The sequence below is a fragment of the Pseudonaja textilis genome, chromosome Z, assembly GCF_049901715.1.
Source record: "Pseudonaja textilis isolate UNSWEBS1 chromosome Z, rPseTex1.2, whole genome shotgun sequence".
Taxonomy (NCBI): Eukaryota; Metazoa; Chordata; class Lepidosauria; order Squamata; family Elapidae; genus Pseudonaja; species Pseudonaja textilis.
The window spans coordinates 113,308,245-113,321,373 of NC_142008.1; the positions used below are offsets into that span (position 1 = coordinate 113,308,245).

At 41.1% G+C, this 13,129-nt stretch overlaps 1 protein-coding gene across 1 annotated transcript in view; it reads right to left on the minus strand.

Moving 5' to 3' along the window:
* Window positions 1–1,430: 1,430 nt before the first annotated feature.
* NFATC4 (nuclear factor of activated T cells 4) overlaps window positions 1,431–13,129 on the minus strand; it is a 37,553-nt gene continuing 25,854 nt past the window's right edge. Inside the window, exons 4-10 of the mRNA XM_087917261.1 lie at window positions 9,506–9,705; window positions 6,580–6,752; window positions 5,018–5,158; window positions 2,621–2,676; window positions 2,170–2,296; window positions 1,558–2,079; window positions 1,431–1,474 (exon numbers count right to left, since the gene is read on the minus strand). Coding sequence (XP_087773387.1) covers window positions 1,431–1,474; window positions 1,558–2,079; window positions 2,170–2,296; window positions 2,621–2,676; window positions 5,018–5,158; window positions 6,580–6,752; window positions 9,506–9,705 — 1,263 coding nt within the window. The remainder of the gene's footprint in view (window positions 1,475–1,557; window positions 2,080–2,169; window positions 2,297–2,620; window positions 2,677–5,017; window positions 5,159–6,579; window positions 6,753–9,505; window positions 9,706–13,129) is intronic.

Genomic DNA, 13,129 nt, shown 5'->3' on the forward strand with positions numbered 1-13,129 from the left:
GTTGGCTGCTCCATTGCTGGCTTAAGTCAATCGTCTCGTGAGCAAAGTCTAAAAAGACAAGAAAACTCAGCAGAAACAGTGGGTAGAAATTTAAGTTTCATGCTCATGAGATCTGGAGGGATTTGAAGGGGAAAACCAAAGGAAGTAACCAAACAGCCATTTTGAGGCCTAGAGTCTCAGATTTAGCTTCTCGTATCTCCAGGTACATGCACTGACAAAACAATTTTGATTGGCAGCCAGGATGAAACATCCTCAAAATCATAATGTGGTCAATGTTTAGTTTGGTTTGGTTGGTTTACCTAACCATCATGGTTTGGAAATCATGATTTATAGCTTAACGCTGTGTAAGTCTAGAGTCAATGGCATGGGTCTTCAAACTTGGCAAGTTTAAGACTTGTGGACTTCAACTCCCAGAATTTCTGAGCTAACATGACTAGAGGAGGAATTCTGGGAATTGACATCCACAAGTCCTAAAGCTGTCAAGTTTGAAGACCCCTGGTCAATGGCAATAGCTGGCAATCTTCAAAATACCATAAAGGGCTGGACTGAGTCTGTACTTGAATGGAAGACTGCAGGAAAGTCCCAGATCCCTTCATCTATAATTCTGTTAAAATTCTTTGATATTGTGGCTAGACAATGCCCACTACCAATTGGTCAGTGATTCAAAGTTTAAGGGTGTAGGTAGGGCTCAACTAGAAGTTTAACTCAATGCTCAATACTTTGAAAATAAGCTTAAGGTTAATCCTATGCACACACTTACGTGGAAGCTTATATTCAAATTCAGCCTGATTTGACCAGCTTCACAAATGAATATGAGCGTTGGCTCAATCATTCATCTATTTGAACAAGAAGTGGAAAGACTATAAATGCCATTTATTCTGGGCCAGCTGCCTTCTGTGGCCTGTCATTTTCTGTGGTGTCAGATTTTACAGTGCCAGCCTTATTCTGCTACCTTTGCTAATTTATAAAACACAACTAACAAAACTGAGTCCTGCTGATAAGGAAGGCAACTTTTTCAAGTGAGGAAGCTTTCCAACTACCCTATTACAGGGCTACCACAGATCCGGACTGCAAAGCTCCAGATGACCACTAGATGGAAGCAAGAGAATTTTCTGTGTCTCGTTCCTGCCATCTTAGGGTGATCTTGATTTCTGCAGCTCTAATCTGAAAGTTTCCAGCAAGCATTCACACCAGGAGCCCTGGTAGCACAGGGGTTAGAATGCAGTATTGCAGACTAACTCTGCCCACAGTCAGGATTGAACTCCTAACTGGCTCAAGGTTGACTCAAGCTTCCATTTGCTCAAAGTCATTAAAATGAGGAGCCAGACTGTTGGGGGCAATATGTCAACATTGAAAACAGCTCTGAGAGTGCTATAAAGCACTATAGAGCAGTTTCTAAGTCTAAGTGCTACTGCTATTGCTATTCTGTGTCATTGTGACCTAATTTTGGCAGGGCTGGCTTTCCATATTTTGCCTATAGAAAAAAAGAGGAAAATCCCATTATTTCTCTTAAACTGAAACTAAATCTTATTGAAAGCTTCACAAATCTACCTTTACCTTCTTCCAGTGTGATCCCATGGATAGGCAAGTTGTCCCGGAAGCCACTGCTGAATCCCGATTTCTCCAGTTCCTTGGAGCTAAACTCCTGGGATCCAAGGTCTGGATTTGTCCATTCTGGCGACCTCTCCCCACTGTGGGTTTCTCTCCGTCCTGGTGAATGAGGACTCTGTTGTGAACTAACAGGCTGGAAGTGTGGAGGGTGGCAATCTAAAGCATGAAGATGGGTCAGGTTTGGAGGAGCAAGGCGGGGTACAGAGAGATTAATGCCCCCGTAGGTCTCGCTGGGAGGGAAACGGAAGGCCGGGCTGTAATGGGGAGGGGTTGAGAATGAGCAAGGGCTCCAATTGGACCCATAGGGGGAATAAGGTGGGGAACGCTCAGGACTGTAAGAGAAGGGAGGTCTGGAAGGGGAGAAATCCATGGCCCCTTGTGCTGGTGGTAGTGAAAAAGGAACATTTGGAGTGATATGTGGGAATGCATGGGGTGTGGAATCCAGATGTGGCTCTTCTTTGAAGATCACTAGAGATGAAAAGGAGAAGGTTGGCAGGGATCATCAAGCACATTTTAGCACTCAACCATACTCATCTCCCATCATCCAGTTTTACTTACCAGGCAAATATTTGAAGCCTTGAGCTGGACTTCTTTTCCGGCGCCCATTGGAAATATAGAAATATGTCTGAACAGGCCGTGAAACTCTCTTGTTGCTGTATTCAGGAACGGTGAGGGTCAGCAAAGTCTGTGGAAGGAGAAGAAAAGATGTCAAGGCAAGTAAATCCAACAGAGAAGTTAATCCCGCAATCTGGGTATGTTTTTTTCTTTAGATGTAAAGACTTTAATACCCCAGAATTCTCAACAATGACCATGCTGAGGTATCCAAGGAATTGTGGAAGGTGAAGCCCACATATTTGAGAATAGCCAAATTAAGGAAACCAGGAACAGAATGCTGTGCTTCAATCACTGTCCATCATCTGCTGCTACATTTAAAAAATCCTACCTCATGGCTAGGAAAATTCTCTCCAATGTTGTCCCATAGATGATAGTGTATAACTCTCATTCTCACCTCTGTGCTTTTCAAGCGATTAACATTTGCTTCCTCTTCCCATTGGAGTTTTCCATCTGAAACCAAAAAAAAAGGAACTACCCTGTTTCCCTGAAAATACGACCTAGCCTGAAAGTAAGTCCTAGCTTGATTTTTTTTACATGTGTGCCCCTACCCCCCAAATAAGCCCTAATTAAGATCCTGCCTACTCCAGAGTGCATGGATAAAAATTAAGCTAATGTGGGGATGGGGGGCTGGAGCTGCCCTACTACTTACCTTTGGACAGTTATAGCCAGGCCTTGCACACTCCTACATCTGTCTTGCCGGCCCATTTCTGCAGTTGGCAAGGCTGGCAAGGCTTTCATGAAGACCTCTGTAGCTGATAACAAAGCTCAAGATTGATCCAGAGCTCTGTTATCGGCTGCAGAGGCCTTCAAGAAAGCTTTGCCAGCCACAGAAGTTCCTGAAGGCCTCTGACAACAAAAAGGAGGCTGGGGGCAATGCACACAAGTGTGATTAGTAAGTGGTTGACATCCCCTGAAAATAAGACTTGATGCCTTTTTTGGTGGCAAAAAAAAATAAGACAGAGTCTTAACACGGTAGTTCACTGTGAGAACAAAGGATGAGATACCTATTGTATATTGAATTAAGAGATGGAGGCAGAGTTTTCTCAAAGAGTCACTTAATCCAGCCAACCTCTTCATGAAGATTAAAAGCAAGAGATGATAAAAATAATCATAGCCCAAAATTTGTGTCCAGGAGTGGCCCATGATTGATGGTTTACTAAATCTGTCGATGTAGGTTTAGCTGTTAGAGATCACAACTACTATCATATTTACTCCTGAGAAAAATGGCCCTGAGTTTAAGACAATTCTATTTTAAAAAAAGGATGACTAGAAAAACAATCTTGTGCTGTGCCAGTTTTCTGACCTTATTAGCCCATCATTAGAACTTTCTCTGTGTATGTCTGTGTGTCTATGGAGAATCTCAACCATCTAGGTGATGACTGGGTCTCTCTGTTATTTGTGTGTGTGTGATGAATTCTTTGTGTTTGTGTGCATATTCTTTCTTTCTTTCTATCAGAAGCACCTTCAAACATATAATCTTCAATACTAAGCAAATAAAATAGGTATAAAATGGTTCACAAAAATATAGCAGGTATAAAAGGCATGTAAGATAAACAGGATCACATCTAAATGGCATTTGCCCAGAGAACATTTTCTTGCCAGTACAAGAGCTTCCTCCATACCATCCCACATTTTCTTTTTTTTAAGTCAGTGGTGTGTTTCAAATATTTTTACCACCAGTTCGATGGGTGTGGCTTAGTGGGTGCGCTTTGCACATGCGCATGCACCAAACATGCACTTTGTGCAGGCGCAGAGGTGTGCTCACTCACCTCCTGCAAGCCTGCACTCTCCCTGATGCTTCAGCAGCTGCTGCGTGGCAATCTGCTGTGCCACGCAAAGCAGCTATGCTTCAAAAGCAGGAAATAAAGGTTAGTATGGGAGCCCAGCAGGCGGGTGGGCCCAATAGCAGAATGTTGGAGAACTGGTTCGGTCTTCGCTGCTCATCAGCACCACCGGCTCGGCAGAACCGGGCTGAACTACTAGAATACCACCACTGTTTTATATAATTTTTTATTAAAAGCTCTTAAAGAGAATAGAAATACCAACTAAAACAAATACAGACCCCAGAAAACAAAGAGAAAAAGAAGGAGAAAAAGAAAGAGACAAAGGTATGGAATGAAAAGTTGAGTTTAGAATGTAGAAGTTGACTTTTCTTTAATCAAGGAAGTCAATTTAACCATCTCTGCAAATGTCATCATTGTCACCAAATATTCCTCCCTTCTAGGTAGTATGGAGTCTTTCCACATGTGAGCATGCAATGATGACACTGCAGTTGTTGTATATCGCCTCCCATCCCCAGGTGCTTTCCAGCTTTCCTTGTTCATTTCTTTGTTTCCAAATGATTTTTCTATTCTCATCAACAAATACGACTTCCTCAATGTGTAGGCATTTATCTGGACAGGAAGACACATTCTCCAATTGAGCAAATGTGGTTTATTCAATTTGAATTCCATTCTTTTGCTCAGATAGTTTTCTGCCATGAAGCGGGGGAGGGAGGGAGGGAGGGGAAGGAAGGAAGGAAGGAAGGAAGGAAGGAAGGAAGGAAGGAAGGAAGGAAGGAAGGAAGGAAGGAAGGAAGGAAGGAAGGAAGGAAGGAAGGAAGGAAGGAAGGAAAAAGAAGGAGGAAGTTGGAGGAAGGAAGGAAGGAAAAGAGAGGGAGGGAGTGGGAGGAAGGAAAGAAGGAAGCAAGGATGGAAAAGAAAGGGAGGGAGTGGGGAGAAGGAAAGAAGGAAGGAAGGAGAAGGGGAAGGGGAGGAAAGGAAAGAAAGGAAAGGAACCAGACCTCACTTACCAGGGCCTCTTTCAATGAAAACAACTTTTGATTCTGGCAGAAAATTGGCTCCACTAATGACCATCTCTTCACCACCATGTACTGAGCAGGCGCTAAGACTGTAATGCTCTACTTGTGGGAGTTCTTGAGCTGAGCGCTGGGCTGCAAAAGAGGAACCAAAGAGACAAATGGAACAGTGGCTAAAAGTCTTAGCTCTTTGACAGCGGAATTGGGGAGTGTGATTACAAGCCAATTTATCCACTGCACCCTGTAAATAAGAATTACTTCCTGAAACACCAACTTTCTCTTCCCTGCTTTCAAAAACCAATCGTTGTTCAAAGATCCTTTAAGCAAAATATAACACTCTTCTCAGGCAACAGATGTCATGCACTGTAATAAAACTGGAGAGTGCAAAGCATTTTTTTTTAAAGTAACAAACACTGCTCAGATCTTTCCTAAGACTTGTGATATATTAGCAATTTCCCTTTGGAATCCCTCATGCAATTTTGGGATATATGTATTGGAGGGTGTGCATGGGTGTATCTGTTTGTATACAAGTGTTCCTTGGCATACAATTATTTGTTTAGTGACCATTCAAAGTTAAAACAGCACTGAAAAAGTGACATGACCGTTTTTCACACAACCATTCCAAAATCCTCAGGGTCACATGATCAAAATTTGGACGGTTGACAACCGGTTCATATTTATGATGGTTGCAGTGCCCTGGGGTCATGTGATCAAATTTTGCAACTTTCTGACGAGCAAAGTCAATGGGGAAGCCAGATTCACTTAAAAACTGTGTTACTAACTTAATAATAGCAGTGATTTACTTAACCACTGCAGCAAGAAAAGGCATAAAATGAAGCAAGACTCACTTAACAACTGTCTTGCATAGCAACATGTTGGGCTCAATTGTGGTTGTAAATTGAAGACTATCTGTGAACACATGCACACATTTTGGAGTAAATACTTCAAATTGATGGTCATTTTTCTTCACATTCTCAACTCTGGAGTTTTCCTAGATGTTTTAGCTCAGCACTGGGTAAAGGATCACCCACAATGTGTAGTCAACAGCCTCAACTTTCCTTTGAACAAACTTGAGGACATGTCCAATGGTAGGATTCAACCGGTGTAACAACTACTTTGGTGAGCATGCAGCGTTTAAAAACTGCCCATTTTCAGCACTAAAACTTACCTTCTAACATAGCCCCAGTGAGTAAAACAGCTGATTCACGTGGCAATCTGCTGTGCCATGTGAATCAGGTGAGCTGCAAAGCATGCAAGTATAGGACAGACTAGGGCAGGGGTGAGTGGGCAGAGCCAACTGATTGCCAGAACTACCGGTTCTCCCAAACCAGTCCAAAACAGCTGAATCCTACCCATGGACATGTCTATGGAGATTCTCAGTCATCCAGGTCATGGCTGTCCCAAAGGAGCTTTTTTTCCAGAGACAACTGGACTTTCTGGGGGTTTTTTTTGAAGGTGTTTTGTTTCTCATCCAAGAAGCTTCTTCACCTTTGGGACAATCTTGAGAACAGACCCCAGCAGTCAAATTTTACCCTGAGATAGCAAGCAATACTCACAACATTCAATGGGCACAGAAGCCATCTGGATGGACACCACTTTGCCATTTCCTTGTGGGACATGAACCCGAAATACCAGCCGTACCCGTGTGTTTTTGCGCCCAATATCCGTCTCGCCTTTGCGCAGCTCGATGTCTGAATTACGCAGTTTTAGGATTCCGGCACAGTCGATACTGGAGGGTTGGGGAGTGGGGAGGAAAAGATCCAGAATCAGACAAAAAAAAAAAAAAAAGCGGACAAATGATCAAATGACAATCTTCTGCTGAATCAAGTAATATTTATTTGAAAGAAAGACACATTGCTTCTCTTGTCAGTTCTGGTCCTGTCTTAGGCATGAAAACTGGCGGAGTGACTTTGGAACAATCATTCTCTCTCAGTGCAACCCATCTCACAGGACTATTGTTCTGGGGAAAATAGGAGAAGGAAGAAGTATTATGCATGGCTAAACATATTAAGAATGATTGCCAGGAACTGGGTGTGTCTAGTTTAATAAAAAAGAAGGACTATGAGTGGCATGATAGCAGTGTTCCACTACTTAAGGGGCTGCCACAAAGAAGAGGGAGTCAATCTATTCTCCAAAGGTAGGACAATAAGTAATGGATGGAGACTAATCATGGAGAGAAGCAACTTAGAACCAAGAAGAAATTTCCTTACAGTTAAAACTATTAATCGGTGGAACAACTTGTCTCCAGAAGTTGTGGGTACTCCAACCGTGGAAGTTTGTAAGAAGAGATTGTACAACCATTTGTCTGAAATGGTATAGGAACAGGAAGTGGAAGACCTCTTTATTCTGGTTCCAGGGCTCATAACAAGGTCTTCTAAATTAGCCCATGGGAAAAAAAATGGAAAAGGGAAATTTGAAGTATCTTCAACTTAAAATTGGAACGCCCATGGTATTAACCAAGGACCATTTTAGATAACTGGAATATTTTAATTGCATTCTCCCCAGTGAATAAATTTAAAGCAGCCATGGGGGAAAAAGAAGATGAAACAGAATGGAGCCTGGAAAAGAGGTAAATTATTTATTTATTTTTATCTCACCTTTATTATTTTTTTAATAAATAACTCAAGGCAACACACACAATACTTCTTCCTCCTCCTATATTCCCCACAACAAGCCTGTGAAATGGGTCACACTGAGAGAGAATGATTGGCCCAAAGTCATCCAGTCAATTTTCATGCCTAAAACAGGACTAGAACTCACAATTTCTTAGTTTTTGGCCTAGCACCTTAACTACTACATCAAATTGATCAAATTATCTTTAATCTTTTAGAAATAACACAGCATAACTTTTTAAGGTGCACAATAATATAATAATTGACAGTGAGGTGAATTATTACTCTGGATCATTAGTTGGAGCTGTAACTGCATGTTGTATTAGATTTTATAGGGTACTATTGCAATTTATTGTTGCATTGATTCTGGCTACTGATCTTGTACACCATTTAGTGTCATCTGACTGAATCAAGCTATCAGTTCAATCATTCTTGCAATCAATCAATGTCTAAAGCCAAGACTATTCTTTTATTATATTATATTATACAGATAGTTCTCACCAGTCATCTTTGGGACTGGCAACTCCACCACTAAGTGACATCGTAAAGTGAAGTATTATGTGATCATACCTGATTTAACAATTGTTCCAATGGTGGTCATTAGTAAATCACTGCATGTTATTAAGCATGATGTCACATGACAGTGACTTGCAACTTCCGGTCAGGTTCCCCCCACTGACTGCTGTTGGAAGTGGGTTGTGAAAGTAGCAAAGAGAGATCATCTGACCAGGGGATAGTAGTATCGTGAATCCTTGCCTTTTGTAGGCTATATCCCTATTATATTCAATTCATCAAGATTCAATGGATTTATGGATACTTTGGAAGATAGGGATAGCTAAGAGAAAAATCCACAACAAATTGCCAGCCATTGGTTATTGACACACATGCTTTGCCAGTTTTTTAAGTGGCTTTTGTATGTCAAATCAAGATCAAGTGAGGTACTAATATCACTCTATAAAGCCTTAGTAAGACCATACCTAGAATACGGCATCCAGTTTTGGTCACCACGTTATAAAAAAGATGTTGAGACTCTAGACAAAGTGCAGAGAAGAGCAACCAAGATGATTAGGGGATTGGAGGCTAAAATGAACAGTTGCAGGAACTGGGCATGGCTAGTCTAGTGAAGAGGAAGACCATGGGAGATATGATAGCAGTGTTCCAATATTTGAGGGACTGCTACAGAGAGGAAGGGGTCAAGCTATTTTCCAAAGCACCTGAAGGCCAGACAAGGAATAATGGATAGAAACTGAACAAGAAGAGATTCAACCTGGAAATAAGGAGAAATTTTCTGACAGTGAAAATGATCAACCAATGGAATAGCTTGTCTTCAGAAGTTGTGGGAGCTTCATCACTGGAGGCTTTCAAGAAGAGACTGGACTGCCATTTGTCAGAAATGATTTAAGGTCTCCTGCTTGAGCAGAGGTTTGGATTAGATGACCAACAAGGTCCCCTCCAACTCTGTTAATATGTTTACAAAGGCTAAGAAGAGAATTTTCAAGCCCTTTAGTCACTTATCTTTAAGTGTTTAGTCTATGCTTATGTATTTTTTCTTTTCCTCTTTCATTTATATTTTATGTATTAATTTTGCCATTTTGAATCTTGCTAACTCAGATCATCTTGTTTTTTATATATGAAATGGACTGAAGGTGTCATTTTTAGGTTCTTCTCTTTCTCCTTATTGAAAAAAAATTTAAAAAAGGAAAACAAAAGCATAAGATTGAGAAAGGTCCATATCTTTGTTCATCTTTATATCATCATCACCATCATCATCATCATCATCATCATCATCATCATCATCATCATCGCCATCATCCAGATGGACAAGTCCTCTTTTCATCTCTCCACCTTTTTGCGCCCAAAGGAACCTTACTTGGCTGCCATGTTGTTCTCGGGCAGCAGAGACATCTCAAGAACTTTGGTTCCATTGATGATAGATTCGTAACTAGTGGTGGCCACCATTTTTCCAGTGATGCGATGCACCTGGTAGAAAGCATGAGGACGTAGGTTCCGCTCATCCGCTGTTCCAATGAACATTTGTAATGTCAGGGGTTTTTCATTGTAACCTAAAAACTTGATGGAAAAGACAATAAAGTCATCAGCTCATCTCTTTACCCCTCCTCCCCAACCACAAATTATTTGTAATAAGACAAAAATATCTATGTGTCTGTATGACACATATTTCCACATGTCAAACATTTGGGGAGGACAATGCATCAAGACCTGGCAATGATTCTCAGAAAGAGATTTCTAAATCTAACATTCCAACTGTTGTAAAACACATAATTTTAATGTGACTTTGTTCCTGGTTGATTGGCTGTGAGTGCCTATCTTGGGTTTTATTTTGTAAGGGGTGGAGTGGGGGGGAGGAATTCCCTTTTGTTCTTGATACAGGTAGTCCTTGACTTACAAATACAATTGAGTCTAAATTTTCTGTTCCTAAGTGAGACAGTTGCTAAGTGAGATTTGTCCCATTTTACGACCTTTCTTGCCACAGTTGTTAAATGAATCACTGCAATTGTTGAGTTGTTAAGTGAACCTGGCTTCCTCATTGATTTTGCTTGTCAGCAAGTCTCAAAAGTTGATCACATGACCCCAGGACATTGTCAGAGTTCCAAAGAAACTTCCAATTTCAATTCAGCACTCAGAGACAAAATCCACCCAAGTAAGAATTTATTAAAGAAGCCATGAGGGAAAACCTGAATCTGAAACTTCCAGGTTTTCCCTTACCCAAGTGAAAATCAAAGATCCATCTCCTGCACCCATCAATCTATCACATGGCCCAATCAAACATCGTTCTATCCAAAGCCAAATCTTCACTCACTCCCATCCAGGTGCAGGCTGAGATGTCCTTGACTTGTGAGATGAATGTTGTTGAGTCTAATCTACTACTCACTAAGAATTCCTCCCTCCCAAATTCTCAGGTACTAACTGTGGCAACCTCGAAGCTTTTTAAAAAATATATGGCTAATAAAATATGGCTTCCATGGCTGGTAGACGTTACAACTCTCATAAATACTATTACCAAGCCTCAGAATTATGATGACATGACCAATGGGGATTCTGCAATGGTCGTAAGTGTGAAAAATGGACACCTTTTTCAGTGTCATCGTAACTTTAGTCATTAAATGAAAGGTTGTAAGTCAAGAACTACCTGTAGTCATTTGGATATACTAATTTATTTTTGTAGTGAGGATGTTTGTTTTTGTATACTGTCCAGAATTATCAAAGCATAATAAGATCCTTCCTGGATCCTTCTGAACCATCTATTCCAGCAATTTGTTCTCACAGTGATCTACCAACCACACAAGGCAGAAGATAGCAATAGCACTTAGACTTATATACCACTTTACAGTGCTTTACAGCCCTCTATAGGCAGTTTGAAGGATTAAAGCATATTGCCTTCATCAATTTGGGTCCTCATTGTATCCACCTCAGAAGGATGGAAGTCAGTCTTAAGCCTGGTGAGATTTGAACTGCAAAATTGCAGGCAACCGGCAGACAGTGGAAGTAGCTTGTGGTACTGAACTTTAATCACTGCGCCACCATAGCTCATAGTCATCTTCAAGAGCCGGCTGCCAACAATTCAGAAGTTTGACTCCTACCAGCTCATGGTTGACTCAGCCTTCCATCCTTCTGAGGTCAGTAAAATGAGGACCCAGATTGTTGGGGGGGCAACAGGCTGACTCTGTAAACTGCTTAGAGAGGGCTGTAAAAGTACAGTGAAGTGGGGTATAAGTGTAAGTACTATTGCTACTGCTATCTGCCAATGCTATTAAGGCTGATAGCAAACTGATCCTCATGACTTCCATGAATTTTTGAAGCCTGTCAAGTGTCTAGACAGCACATCTCATAGTATCTAATTCCAAATTTTAATTACATTTTTATAGAGGTAGTCCTCAACTTACAACAGTTCATTTAGTGACTGTTCAAAATTACAACCTCACTGAAAAAAGCAAGTTATAACAATTTTCACCCTTATGACCATTGTAGAATCTTCATGCTCACGTGATCAAAATTCATCCACTTGGCAACTGACTCATATTTATGATGATTGCAGTGACTTGGGGTCATGTGGTCCCCTTTTGTGACCTTCTGAGAGCAAAGTCAATAGGGAAACCAGATAAACTTAGCAAGCTATGCTACTAAGTTAACAATAGCAATGATTCACTTAACAACAGTGGCAAGATTGATTGTAAAATGGGGGAAAACTCAATTAACAAACGTCTCGCTTAGCAACATAAATTTGGGCTCAATTATGGTTGTTAGTTGTAGACTACTATATTTAAAAGCAATCCTTTTGTCTGTCCTGATTATTTCAAGTTTCAATTTCATTGGGTGAAATTGGTTCTAATATTTGGGTTCTAATATTTGGAGAAGCTCTTCCTTTGTTTATCTGTCATGCATAATTCTATACACCTTGGGCACGTCCCTTCTTTCTCCTCTTTTGTAGATTAAAAAGCCTCAAATGTCAAAATTTTTTCTCATACAGAAGCCTCTCCATCATCTTAGTTACCCTCCTCTCAACCTTCTCTAGTTCCATTACATCTGGTGGGATCAGGATAGGTTGTTTGTGCTGCGAAACCAGGAAACAAAACAAAGGACATCTCAAAACTCAACTTTCCTTTCAGGGGGTTAGAAACTAACCAAGGAGAGAAGCAATCTGGAATTAAGGAGAAACTTCCTAACAGTGAGGACAATTAACCAGTGGAACAGCTTTCCTTCAGTAGTTGTAGGTGCTTCATCACTGGAGGTTTTTAAGAAAGTCTGGAAAGCCACCTGTCTGAAACGATATAAGCTTAAGCTGGGGTTGGACTAGAAACCTCTAAGGTCCCTTCCAGCGCTATTATGATTAAGTATCCTTAAAAATGCTATGATTTCAGTGGGGAGAAAGTGCTCAGGGTATGTGTGTAGCAGAAGGAGACCTGAATTAATCTCTGGAAGTAAACAAATAAAATAAAAATTCCAGATTTAGTTGGCACTCATCACCACTTGCAACCAGTAGGTGGAGAAAAAGGGCACCTGAATTAGTTATCAAGACTTGGTTGAAAGGGAAGGGCTGGCTGTGATGTGTCCTTCAGCTTCTCCAGAAGGCTAAATTCCTGCAATTTAAAAATAGGCTACAGAGCAAATCCCTGGCTTAAATTAAGCCTCCTCTATGCTATTCATATTCCCTGCTTTCCCCGCCACTATCCCTTCCTTAGGAACCCACAACATTGCAGCTGGTGACTTCAACAGTTCGGTGGTCTCGCCTCAAGGGGTTGGCCAGATGTTTTCCATCAGAAGCCAAGCAGTCACAGCTGCACTCGATTTGAGAAGCTCCCTTTTTTTAACATTTCTCCCCCCCCAAATGTTACTGCAGATGGAACATTCCACAAAGCTGGAGGGGGCTGAAGGGAAAACTCAGAGAAGCAGCTTGCCAACTTTGGAAGTGGAAGGGATCGGGGGTGGTTTGGAGAAAAATCAGAAGCAAGAAAACTACAGCAGTAGTGTAAAA